General features: G+C 41.6%; 2 protein-coding genes across 3 annotated transcripts in view; both read right to left on the minus strand.

The window, feature by feature from the left end:
• MED8 (mediator complex subunit 8) overlaps nt 1–14,313 on the minus strand; it is a 313,799-nt gene that overhangs the window by 171,538 nt on the left and 127,948 nt on the right. The gene's annotated exons all lie outside the window — the stretch shown is intronic.
• LOC137424305 (receptor-type tyrosine-protein phosphatase delta) overlaps nt 1–14,313 on the minus strand; it is a 413,851-nt gene that overhangs the window by 58,363 nt on the left and 341,175 nt on the right. Inside the window, exons 26-27 of the mRNA XM_078772183.1 lie at nt 6,208–6,331; nt 5,862–6,037 (exon numbers count right to left, since the gene is read on the minus strand). Coding sequence (XP_078628309.1) covers nt 5,862–6,037; nt 6,208–6,331 — 300 coding nt within the window. The remainder of the gene's footprint in view (nt 1–5,861; nt 6,038–6,207; nt 6,332–14,313) is intronic.

The following is a 14,313-nucleotide window of genomic DNA, read 5'->3' on the forward strand; positions in this document are numbered from 1 at the left end:
TTGTATGTATTAATTGGCACATTGAGAAATGTAAGGAATTCAGCTTAAAATGCATACACTCAGACAAACACCATTTTAAATCAAAACATCAACGAGAGTTCACAGAACACGATACCCCGCAGTGTTTAAGTATATATGGAGAGGGCCTTGCCGTCCGTGAGGATTACACTTGAAAATCCCAGTGAACCGCAAATCCGCAAACTTAGGGGGTAATGTAATAGGGTTAGGGGCTTCAACTTTAATATTCGTCCAAATTGTGCCATTGATTAACATGTTTGTGCCCTGTTTTTGTGCGACTTATTTTCATGAATAAAAGAGTTATTAAGAATGTAAAAGAAAATTTATTTTCTTGAGTTATTAATATCATTGAACTTACCTTTAATAATAATGATGATGAACTTGATCCAATAATGCGATCACGATGTTGATGATGGTGATGGTGACGATAGACGAGTTAGTCGAGATGGTCAGTGCGCACTCACTATGGCGGCCTCTTCTTCACCTCAAAAAACATGCTATGCCCTCTAATGCTATGTATCGATATGTAGCATGGTTCTTGGCAGTAACATGAAGGGGATTTGTTTTATACAGTCTTCAAGTTTATAATGCAATTTAAATAAAGGTTGAAGAGGTTTAAAGGCATATAAATAAATTAATTCCGAGTTGTACCACAGTTTTCCCCAGTATCTATTACATCATCCTAAATAACACGTTGCATTAGTTATTCATGCCTGTTACTTATGTCCCTTATAACGTCCTTAAAACAGTACGTTTCCTGTTTTGAATGATTTTCCATTTTGTTTGACTGTCAGGCAGGTAGACAGAGTAAAACTATAATCTCACTCCTCTTTGCGCATGTGTGGTCAGGATGGATTATAAGCCAATGCACATTGAAAAGAGACTTGTAATTTTATTCATGTTGTCATTTATGTTCGAAATATAACATTCAATTTAAATACCTAATAAACTGATATGATGGACGGACGGACAGACAGGGCAACGAACGGCTTTAGCCCCGCTTTTTGGTTTGCGTGCATGGGGTAACTCGAATGGTACTCAGTTGAGCGCATACCTCTGCGAAGCAGAACAGTTTACATTTTGTATCCCACCGATACGTCGGATCTGGATCTGAACCTGAACCAAAATCTAATTAGCTTGTTCTTATCACCTACCCAACCCATCCACAACGTTTTGTTATAATCCGTCCAAACCTTTTTGAAACATTGCGTAATATATAGTTTTTGGCCCAATTTCTCAATGGTTAAGAATCACTTTAAAATTCTAGAATCCAGATCTGGATTCGGACTTTCACCAAAATCAAATCAATTCGTCCTTTCACAGACCCAAACTGTCCACCAAGTTTTGTCCGCATCCATCCATAACCTTTTGAGATATCCTGCTCACAGACAAATACACAGGCAGACAAACAGGGGTGACATCACTTCCGGCCACCTTCGGTGGCAAAGGTAATGAAAATAACTCTACTCTTTTTAGATTCAGTTGGGATTATGAGCAGCCCTACCTTTTCATAAGCAGCATTTAATTGCCAATTCAGGATACCGTATAAATGTGCACACTCACATCTGAGATATCTAGCCTGGGTTTGAATCTGGACTGTCGTCCTGGTGTTTAACAGGCAGGGCGATTCATTAATGTGTGTGCCATCGCTCGGATGGATGTTAAACTGGCGCTCCATCTGCTGGCCTTAGTACATGGACGTTAGATCCTATGGTGTCCTTTGAGAGGAATAAGTGAGCTACTGCCAGCACAATGAACAAATTCTAAAATTCCTGTTCTAACCTTCAGGGGGAACTGCATAAACCGCACAACAGTGGTCCCCAGCAGTGGTCCTCCATGGCTTTGCTGATAATTGGGAGCAGGCTGATTGGTCTGTAGTTGCAAGGATCTGTTTTTGCACCTTTTTTATGTAAAGTGGTTATGTTGGCTGATATCCAAACTGAGGGCAGATGATCTTGAGCAAAAGAGAGGGTGAAGAGAATAGAGAGAGGGTGTGAAAGAGCGGCAGAGTAGGATTTTAGGACCCGTGGGCTGATGCCGTCTGGTCAAGTTGCAGAATCAGAGTCGAGGTTTGACAAAAACTTCTCCACCTTGTCAGGAGAGAAGGACACAGAGTCCAGGAGCAGCTGGGTTCGACTGCGTGAGGTGGGTACAGAGAGAGATGGGTTTGGGACACAAGATTTTGAGTCAAACACAGAGTTGAGGCATTCGGCTTTGTCATGTGCGGTGTCAACTGTGTAGCCATTTGAGGTAAGGGAGGGGATGGAGGGGGAACAAACACCAGAAACAGATTTGACCAGACGCCACCAGGATTTGGAGGAAGGAGACAGGTTTGAGAGTTCAGTCTTGAGAGTAGATAGCTAATGCTTCCTGGCTCTGCTGAGGGTAGACACACACTTGTTCCGAGCTTTGTGAAAGGAACTGAGATCGCCTTCATTTGGATTTGCCTTCAAAGATGCGAAGGCAAGTTGTTTCAGGGCAACTGCCTCACCACAAGATTCAGTGTACCATGGATGGGAGGAAGGGTATGACAACTGAAGATGAGATGGGATAAATCTGTGCATGAGAGAGAGCAGTTTACTTTGGAAGAATTCCCAGGAAGAGTTGATGCCAGAGGCAGTAGAGATCGGAGACCAGTCCAGATGATTGATGGCTGCTTGAAGACCATGCCAGTTGGCCTGAGTGAAATGCCCGACTTGTTGACGCTGAGGAGGCTCTCTGAAAATGGCCAGAGTGATATCCACTTTAACAAGCACATGATCAGAAGAACTGATTGGAGCAGAAGAAGAGCAGCAGACATTTGCAGGGAAGTTAGTCATAATCAAGTCTAGAAGAGAAGATGCTCCGTTGACTGAGACCCGCGTCGGGAAATTGACAGATTGTGTCAGTCCCAGTGAGTCGCAGAGGTCCTTTGCTGAGGTGCCATGGCTGGTGTGAGAGGAACCCACACCCAGCCAGCTGGCATGATGACAGTTGAAGTCACCACATATGAGGAAGAGAGAGTTGGGATGAGTGGATAGAAGTTGGTCTATGTTGTCAGACAGCGAAATGTAAATGGAGTCATCACTGTTTGGGGGACGGTATAAAACACATATGAAGAAAAGGTGGGAGTGGAGAGGAAGCCGTAGCCAGAGGTACTCCTGGGGGTGGTGTGGGGAGAGGGCAGTGCAAGGAGAGTGAGGGAGAGAGTTTTTGATAAAGATAGCAACCCCACCACCAGGACGAGACTCAGGTCTATCATACCGGAGGAGGGAGTAACCAGGAAGAGATATTAGGGAATCAGAGACATCTTGAAGGAGGAAAGTTTCTGTTAAGCAGATTATGTCTGGTTTGTCAGAAGCAACCTGTACGGAGAGATATTATTATATTAAATCAATTATATATAATTATTAGATAGAAATATTGGTAGAAATAGAGATAGAATAGAGGTAGGAATAGAGGTAGAATAGAGATATATATAGAAATATAGACAAATATCGGTAGAAATATAGGTAGAAATAGAGATAGAAATAGAGGTCGAACAAGAGGTAAAAATAGAGATAGAAATATTGGTAGAAATGGAGATAGTGTTACGGATCCGTCACTTCCGCCTTTGTTGTTATTATATACTGTTAGGATTTTTAGTTTCAGGTAATATTGTTGTTAAGATTTTTGTGTGATATGGAGATGACTTCAGTAAAAGGTAAAAATAAGTGTTTGTGAAGGAAAAAGGAAGATGCGGCAAGCAAACCGGAAGAGAAGGAGGGAGGACGAGACGGCCATCAGAGAGATACAGCCATGAGTTGCAGCGGGCTGTGAGCGGACTTTTTTTTATATTGGTCGCGAATGAGTTGAGGCTTCCCGGGAAAGGGATTCCCGTGACATCATCATATATTGCGTCATATATTGCGAGTACAATTAAACCTGCGTCTCAGGTTTTATCGAAGTGGGAGTCATTGTTTTATGGAGCCATCGCCTCCATTACAGGCTGATACACCATTTTGTCCTCGAAGAGGCTGTCAGCTTGGTGTATCTTGTTTTGTCATTGGGATTTCCATATCGACCTCACTGCATGGATTGCAGGTTGTTTCCATATCGGCTCAATTCCCATATCGACCTCTCACCTCATAACTCCTTGTCCACAGCCACACAAATACCTGCCTGTTGTTTTGCCGTTCTGCACGATTTTGACCTTCGCCACGTTGGGATCTGTGCACGGACTTTGGGGAATGTTACATTCCACTCAAGTTTGGAATGTTGTGAGTTTATTGCTTTGAGAGCATTGGGGAATGATGGTACCATCATATGTATTGTTCATTTGATGCGAGTGACATTTTCATTGTACTTTCTTTAATAGTGTTATTATTGTGTATGTGAGAGTTATTAATACAATTACTTGTTTTGTTCTACAACCGAATTGGTATGGTTTTACCATGGTTTATTAGAACACTCAAAATAACAAATCTTTCTGCCATGTTCCTTCTCCAGACTCTGAGGTGCACCATAACTGGGGTTTGGGGAAGTAATACATAACAATAGAGGTAGGAATAGAGGTATAAATAGAGGTATAAATCGAGGTATAAATAGAGGTAGAAATAGAGGTATAAATAGAGGTATAAATATAGGTATAAATAGAGGTCGTATAGAGATAGAAATATAGATACAAATAGAGGTAGCACTAGAGGTAGAAATAGAGATAGAAATAGAGGTAGAACTAGAGGTAGAAATAGAGATTGAAATGCATGTAGAAATAGAGGTAGAAATAGAGGAAGAAATAGAGATAGAGGTAGGAATAGAGGTAGAAATAGAGATAGAGGTAAGAATAGAGGTAGAAATAGAGATAGAAATAGAGGAAGAAATAGACAGAAATAGAGGTAGAAATAGAGATAGAAACAGAGGTAGAATGGAGATAGAAATATAGGTAGAAATATAGATAAAATAGAGGTAGGAATAGAGATAGAAATACAGGTAGAAATGGAGGTAGAATAGAGATAGAAATATAGGTAGAAATAGAGGTAGAAGAAGAGGTAGAAATAGAGGTAGAAATAAAGGTAGAAATAGAGATAGAAAAAGAGGCAGAAATAGAGGAAGAAATACAGGAAGAAATAGAGATAGAAATATAGGTAGAAATATAGATAAAAATGGAGGTAGGAATAGAGATAGAAATACAGGTAGAAATGGAGGTAGAATAGAGATAGAAATATAGGTAGAAATATAGGTAGAAATATAGATAAAAATAGAGGTAGGAATAGAGATAGAAATAGAGGTAGAAATGGAGGTAGAATAGAGACAGAAATATAGGTAGAAATAGAGGTAGAAGAAGAGGTAGAAATAGAGGTAGAAATAGAGAAAGAAATGGAGATAGAAATAAAGACAGAAATATAGATAGAAATAGAGATGGCAATTGAGATAGAAATGGAGATAGCGATGGAGATATAGATGGAGATATAGATGAGATGGAGATATAGATGGAGGTAGTACAAACCAACCTGCACCACACTATGCAGGTAGTGTCAGAGATCTTTTATAATGAATCATGAGCAATACACAATAACCAGAGAGATCTGAAGAACCAAAATAAATGGAGACTAACTGGGAACTATCCATCAAGGTTTCAACCCTTCAATTCCAGAATTCCCCTGAACAGTGAGCAGGTTCACAACATTAGTGTCTGATGGTCATCCAATACAAGATGGGGAAATTTTGGGAGGATATGGGGGCGACATGGAGGCAACAGGGGGGTGGCACAAGATATAAGAGAGATACTGTGGCAAAAGGGGGGATACGGAGGGAAATAGGTGATATAGAAAGATGTGGAAAGATATGGAAAGAAATGTAAACATGTAAGAGATGTGAGATCTCACCCTGCCTCTCTCCTCGAGCCTTGTCATCATGATGATGGTACTGCAATGCTGTTCCCAGACCATCCGCCAAAAATCGCCAAACGTCTCTGGAAGTGGTGCTTGGGTGGCTATATAAGCCCTGGCCTTACGATATCCATCCATGAAGTTACCATTGAGGTAATCGCTGCCAGGAATATCTGCAGATAAATAATGGCTTAGCTTGTTGAGCTCCTGTATAACAATCCAAGATTCCCTTTTATTTGTAAAGCAAAACTTAAGCTGTGCAATGGTTCAGGGTGCTGACATTCCAGGTGATGGAAATCTCACATTATTTTTTTCAAACTAGTGCCAAAAACCTTTTGTTTACCATCAATGGATTCCAATATGACTCGTGAATGGTCATAAGAGACGACATTGGCAAAACGATTTTTGGTCTTGTTGACGTCAAGGTTCGAATTCTCCCAACTGAACTGCTGTCCTGGGTCGATTGACTAAGGGAGTGAGATTGGGTGAGAAGCAGAAAAGTGAGGTGTACTACATATTTTTGAACATTCATCTAGGGCTTATGGTAGAGCTTGCACATAAATCATATGCAGGACAAGTACATTAGTACACATTAGTGCACTTCAATGTGAATTTCAAGGATACAAGTCGGAAATGGAAAAATATAGTCAGTAATTGAAATTAAAACCTGGGTTTAAGCATTGGGAACAAGCCATAAATTCAGATGGGAACACAACTACAAACCAACCCAGATATTTGATCATAATTAGTATTTTGGTAGTAAATGCATGGCAGCAAGCAAGAAGAACATTACAAAAATGTGAAAGATACAGAAAGGTTTTGAGGCAAAATTGGTAAGATAACTCGATATCAGCAATCACAAAGCAATTGCCAAGGTTAAGCCTCCCCAAACCAGTAGAGGCTTACCCTTGGCGATTGCTCGCGACTTACCCTTGGCCTGTGATCGAATGATGGCCCATGATCCAATGATGGTCATTTTTTTTTTGGACCACCATACAACCTTAACCTTCAACATCATCAGGATCATGAAAATCGAAGGAAATTTTTTCAGGTTAAGATCAAAAATGTTTTTTTTTTGTTAATTTGGTCACAATCTAAAAACATATGTCAAGCACATGAACCAAATAGCAGCTGCACAACCTCAGTGCATGCACGTTATGATGTTGCAAGAGGGTTTTGGAAGGCCAAGTGGTCTTTGAGATTTCGCATTGGCAAAATTGAGCAAAGACAAACAAAACCGCATTACTTTTTTCAGACCGCTATTTGACCTTTAATTCAGAGGGTTATGATGTAAATTAAGGGTAAACTCACCTTCCTGATCTAGGCGAAGTATAAATAGTAATTTCATTCTGATTGGACAGGTCTTAGTCGACTTATGGTGGAGTATGTTTAAATGGCTAAAATTGGGTCATGACCTTAAATATAGGTAAAGGTCAAAAAATGACAACCACACAAGCCTTTTATTCCCATTATTGATGCAAGTTCCTCTCCTCTTCCCTTCAATCCCTCTCCTCCCTCCAGGTCTTTAAAACAGCTGTTCACCACCATCTCTTATCTTCCCCCATCCATAACCTTGATCTTTTCTACCCCCACTAATTCACCCCAGATCCACCTTGTTTGAAATTCCAACTTCTTTCCTGGAAATCCTGGCAGTGTCCATATGTTTATACCTCTCCCACCCCCCCCCTTCACATGCCTCCCCCCCTTCACATGCCTCCCCCCCTTCACATGCCTCCCCCCCAAAGCCCTCTCCCTCCCACAGATCTCTCGATGTCTCCATGTCTCTCGGTCCCTGCTCTCAAATGTTGTGTTTGTGTCCTTCCCCCTCTCTCCCCATCTTGTCTACCGCTCCCGATGTTATTTGTTTTATGTGTCTGTTTGTCTTTCTGTGTGATTAATGTTCGCTCTTTCACGAGCCTCGATCTTGTATACAAAAAAAAAAAAAAAAAAAAAAAAAAAAGTTTTCATTTCAAAAGATCCGCTATACAGCTCAGAAATTGGCAGAAAAAAGGTTGAAAAACCTTAATGGTGAGTAGTTTGGGACTCTTAGGGATGCAAGAACTTGACCTTTAACCAGGAGGGTTATTATGTAAATTAAGCTTAAATGCGGCTTGTTTTAGGCTATCTCGACAGGGCAATTTTGGTCCTTCAGTCAATTTACGGTGAAAAATATTAAAATGGCTATAATTAGGTCATGACCCTAAAATGAGGTTAATGCTAAATATAATTAGGTCGACCAAGCATACCTTATATTCACGATATTGATGCAAAATTTAATTCTGAAAGTCCCAGCCGGCCCCGAGATACAGCTTGGAAATTAATACAGCATGGAAATTGGGAGTGTTGAGAGGGCCAGAAGAAAATAAATAAATCGAAATCATGGTTTAGTACTCTTAAGGGCTCTAAGAAACTCTGTGGTGCAATAAAAAATTGTGGGTGCCAATTGCAGAAAGAAACCCCACAACCGCACTAAGCCCATATGCTTTTGAGGGAGGCTTAAGGAAATAACACCACATGTATGAAATACACACATGCTTCATAGCGGATCTCATGTGCTAAATATTAAGATTATTGGATCATTGAGTGTGCGCCCATCGGAAGGACTTTAAACGAGGTATCCCATCTTCTAGCAGATTGAGGACACAAGCTTTCCCACAGTGTCTTTCAACAAGTGGTTGGTGAGGTATTGTCGATACACTGAACAAATTCCAAATTATTGCCACCTTCAGTCGAATGCCAGGCATGGCCATCCAGTTCAGGAAATACCTGAGTCAAGGGTATATGCTTTGTGAGCTGCTGATCCCAACTTAATGGGGCATGAAGAGAGAGAGAGAGACAGAAACAGAGAGGGGGATGGAGAGGGAGGGGGAGAGGGAGGGTGAAAAGAGACGAGAATAAAGAGAAAAGACAAAAACAGAAAAAGAGAGCGAGAAAAAAAATAAGAGAGAAGGATAGGAAGATAGAGAGTTAGAGATATTGAGAGAAAGAGATAGAGATATCACACTGCACCAACCAACAGCTCGGTTTTAATGTACTACATTTGTTTACGCTGACACCTCTTACACTGTAATAACAATTTTGGCCACTCATAGAAAGTTTCACAATTAAAGTTGAGATGCTCAATTATCTGCTCCATATAATGAGGAACACAGTGGTCAAAATTATTATGGGGCAAAGAGCAGCCACAGGTTTTTAGAACAATTTGGCTTACAGACATGCGAAATGATAAATTAAAAAAATCCGAAATCGAAAATAAAATAAAATATAAAAATAAAATAAAATAAATAAATAATAATAAACAATAATAATAAAAATAATAAATAAATAATAAAATTAATAAAATCGAAATAAAATCCCTCCAACCAAGCCGTGCGATAAGATGGATCATGATTGTCTCAGAATAATCCAGTGTAAACCTACCATGTTAGATGGTAAAGAAAAGTTCTGCAAGTTTAGGGTGCATCATATGCAAGGATATACTGTGTATCATGGAGTTCTGCCTGGTGTTCAGCCTGGTGTTGGCTTAGCGGTTAGGGTTCTGGCTTGGGATCCTAGGATCCTGGGTTCGAATCCCGGTCGATCGCTGAATTAACGCCAGGGGGGTTGACTCAGCCTGTCGTCCTTCCGAGGTCGGCTAATTGAGTACCAGCTTGCTGGGATGAATGATCACGGTGTGTACCCCAGTTTAGAATAGGTGCACCGTATCCCTGCGCATCGTAAGAGCGTGACCAAGGGTTGGCATCAGGAAGGGCATCCGGCCATAAAAACATTGTCTCAAACAGGGAACCATGATTGTCATGGGGCCCGCAAGGCTAACCCCTGCTCTAACGGGGAAAATGGCCTTAAAACGATCATTCATTCATATTCATGGAGTACGGTGGTAGTCCATATGTTGGGATAGCACAGGCAAAACATGGCCACCCATTCAAATGTGTGCAAAACGATATGCTTAAAAACTACTATAGAGTGAATTCATAAGCCTGTAAAGGCCATACCTTTTATTCCCGAACGTTTTCATAACTAACAAGAATGAGCAATATGGCAAAATACATCGCTGAAGTATCAGATTGAGAGAGATTTGTTCATCCACTAAAATGGTGATACATATTATCCTGCAGAGCACAATAATGGCTGAAGCAATTACAATGATTCCAACAGAAGGAAGCGACATTCTATCTTGTGTAATGCACCCTAGCATAAAAAAACATTTTAAAACAGGATTTTTAAAATTACACACCACAAAAGAGCACCTAAGCACGGCGTCACGTTGGCATGACAATGTACGTCTTGGTTTTACAATCTTGTAGAATATGGCCGCCATAGCTTTGTGAAGATGGCACAGTGTGTCCTACCATATTGTAATCACCAATCAAAGAGTCATACCTGCAGCTTTCATCGCCTTCCAAAAGAACCATGTGTTAAGTAATGATGGATCGAAGAAATAAGATGATTTATGACTTCCTTCTCCTCCCTTTATAAGGGGTGAGGTCCAAAGGTACCAAGCTTCTACCCTGCCTTGACCATGATACTCCTCCACTTCCCCCTGACCTCAGCCAACTCTCTTCACTCTCCGACCAATCCCGTTATTAATATCCCTCCTCAAACAACCTTCCCATCTCATCCATGATCCACCTATTTTCATCCTACCTTGCTCCCTCATCCTATCCACTCTCTCTGCCATTCTCTCTTCCTCCATCTGCACCAAGTGTCCAGGCCACCTCAGCCAGCTTTTTACCAATCTCCCAGTGAAGTTCATCCATCTTCCTTCTATCCGCCTCTTCATTACTGCAATCTTCCTGACCCAGTTGTTCTCGGAGATTTGCAACCTCACAGTCAGTGCCACCGTTTACAGACCGAAAGGCAGTCCGGCGTTATACAATATACTAAAACTTTCCCTCTCAATTAATATATTTTTGTCTGCAATTACTCCATCCACCCTCCACCATGCATTCACACCCACCTGAATCCTCCTCCACATTTCTGCCACAGACTTACCATCTCCAGTCACTGTTCCCTTCAGATACTCAAACCTATTTCCCTGTCTGACCTCCTTCCCCTTTAACTGTTCCCTTCAGATACTCAAACCTATTTCCTTGTCTGATCTCCTTCGACTCCAACGCGATATTCATCTATTTTAAATGCTGCCCGACCCACATCACCATATTCTTCTCTATACTCATCTTCAGCTCACGTTTCTCAAATTCTTCTTCCACTCCCCAGTACTTACTGCATCTCCCGTCTTGCTCTCCACCACAATAGCCACATCGTCTGCATACAACATGCTCCCCAGATTACCTTTCATGTTTACCCTTCTGATTACCAGCTCCATCACCATGATAAACAGGAGTGGGCTGAGAGAGTTTCCCTGCCTCAAACCGATGTTCACACTGAATGCCTCAGACAACCTAGGACCAACCAAATTTCTTCCCTTCATTCCCTTATACATCCCTTCCACCAACCTAACTTCTGCTTCCGGCACTCTCATCCATCTCAGTGTCGTCATCACCACCTCTCTCGGGACAGTGCCTTAGGCCTTCTCCAGGTCCACAAATCCAAATATCATTTCACCGCCAACCAATTCTCCACCAGCTGCTTAAGCGTGAACACCCTTATCCATCCATACCCTTTCAAAATCCCTCTTGCTCTTCGCTGATCTCCATCTCCACACTTTTCCTGATACTTCCGTCCAGAATAATCTGCAGTACCTTCATGACATGACGTTGGAGCGTAATGCCCCTGCACTTGTCCAGATCTTAAACATTCATTGGCCATCCTCTTCCATATTGGCACATTTAGCCCTGTCCTCCAATTCTTCAGAATGAAACCCTCTCACATACATACATACATACATACATACATACATACATATATACATACATACATACATACATACATACATACATACATACATAGAGCAGCCTCTTCGTCCAACTGATTTCGACTTCTCCTGCAGCAACTATCATCTCTGTACACACCACATCTTCATCTCTGTACACACCTTGACGCTCTTCCCTTCTTCATCCTCTTTAACACAGTCTGCACCTCCGTGATATCCACTAACTCCACTTTTCCCTCTACATAACTTAGTAGCTCCAGCCTGCGGTTGCTTCCTACCTGGTTCAACAGCTCCTTGGAATATCTTTCCCACAAAAACAACAACAACAACAAGAGAGCCGTTCAGGTTCGTAGTGAGCCCGAGGCTGAAAAACAAGTATATATATATATGAATGAATGACCGTTTTAAGGCCATTTTTCCCCCGCTAGAGCAAGGGTTAGCCTTGCGGCCTCATGGTTCCCTTTTTGAGGCAATGTTTTTATGGCCGGATGCCCTTCCTGACGCCAACCCTGAGTCTCAGGGATACGGTGTACCTATTCTAAATCGGGGTACACACCGGGACTGTATCTACAATCTGGGAAGTATCTACAATTTTATTTGCCATGGCAATGCAAGTGAGTCTCAAAGCCTCTGACAGCCATTCAGCTGGAGCCAATATAGTCACTGAACGGTTTGTTGATGATACCTCCTCTGAAAGCCTTCATGGATGATACAACAGTTCTGACATCAGGTATAGAAGATGCTTACAACATGGTTACAGCGACTAGAATGCCCCATCGAATGGTGTCATATGAACTTCAGACCAAATAAATCCAGAAGCCTCTCAATGAAGAAAGGGAAGGTCAATGAGGAAGTGCATTTTACAATAGCAGGCCAGAAAATCCTAACAGTATCAGAGCAGCAAGTTAAGAGTTTGGGCCATTGGTATGATGCAATGATTTAAGATAATATAAGGAGAGATTAATTTGTAGAAACAACAGGAGAAAGTCTTATCACTATTATAAATGTGGACTAGCAGGTAGATTGAAGGTGTGGTTTGTGTTTTTGCTGTTACCAAAGCTACTGTGGCCGCTTCAGATCTATGAAATAAGCACAAGTGCAGTCGAGAAAGTTGAGGGTATGATTAGCAACTGGATAAGGAAATGACTTGGATTGCCTCCTGGCAATCCATCTGGGTCATTGATGGCAAGCATTCTACGCTGGTATTATCATTCAAATCCCTGGTGGAGAGTATAAAACAGGAAAGTGTCACCTGCTAAAGATGCTAGTGTGGCGGGCACAAGGGGCAATAATTCCGCGCACCAGTGGGTGGCGCGAGCGCCCAGGCGGGGACCGATGGCACATGCCCCGCCCTTCGACCGATCGGCCACGCCCGGGGATTAGGCGTGGCCTCGGCACATATATGCGGGTTCTAAGCTCGAGCCCGCTCAGTGCTGCAGTTCGAGCTTTCGAAATAAAGACTCTTTTGTTTTAACAAACGCGTTGTGGCCTACCTCTTTGGCAAGCAAGTTGTGTGTGCGCAGCACCACACTTCACGAGAACAGTCAAAGGATGAGAAAGTTTGCAGTACAGAACCAAATCTTAAAACAGGTCGTAAATGGAAGGTTCCCTGAGTCGCAGGGACCGGAAAGAAGCAGTTGAAGAAGCGAAGCAATCACTACAACTGAAAGATGTGATTGGCCATACACAGACTGGTACAAAAGGATTTAGATTGGGTGACGTCAATACTCTGCTGTGGTTAAAGGGAAGTTAAAAAAAAGAGAGAAAAGGGAGCCATGGCCAGCCAAGAGATCAAAATGAGGAAGATCATTTACGAATCCAGAAAATGGTACATTAGGCTCAGTAAGGCCATTGGACAGCCTGGGATGATGCACTTCAAAGATCACTTAGTTGGAGTGATATTTGGCATATGGCTCCTATGAGACTCAGTTATATTAATTATTATCAGAGCTGTTTACGATGTGCTCCTATTTCAAGAAAATTTAGTGTGATGGTTCAAGACAAGGGAAGGATAAATGTCCTCTATGTGGGGGTAGACAGATGCTGGATCATATTTTGTCGTCATGTAAAGTGTCCTTAACAAGAGAAAGATATACATTGTGTCACAATGGTCTCAGGAAGTCCTCAAGAAGATACTCCAAAGTGTTTGTGAGGCAGTAGAAAAGGCCAATACACAGAAAGAAGGAGGGTACAACAGCATTTATAAGATTATTTAGGCAGAAAAAAAACCTGAGCACCAAAGTATAACTGTAAAGTGAAATACCCCAATTGTAGGTCTATTAGACTATGCACAGGATTGGTAAACTGAAGCAGACCTGGAAAATTTCAGAACGTACCCCGATGCAATTAGTACATCAGGGAAGCGCCAGACAGTTCTCAATTCTGCAACTGGCAAAACATGCATTTTTAGTCAGGTTCACTATGTCAATAAATTATATTTCGTTCAAAATCATGGTAGATTAGCAAACCTATACATTTTTGGAAATGTTATAGCATAAGGAAACTAAAAATCAATGTTTACATTTGGAGAGATACCTGTATGGCGGCCATTTTGGATTTTCAAAATGGCCACTGTAAAATACATATTTTGTTCTATTTCTGCCTCTAATTACC

Source organism: Myxine glutinosa, chromosome 1 (genome assembly GCF_964187855.1).
Source record: "Myxine glutinosa chromosome 1, kmMyxGlut1.1, whole genome shotgun sequence".
Taxonomy (NCBI): Eukaryota; Metazoa; Chordata; class Myxini; order Myxiniformes; family Myxinidae; genus Myxine; species Myxine glutinosa.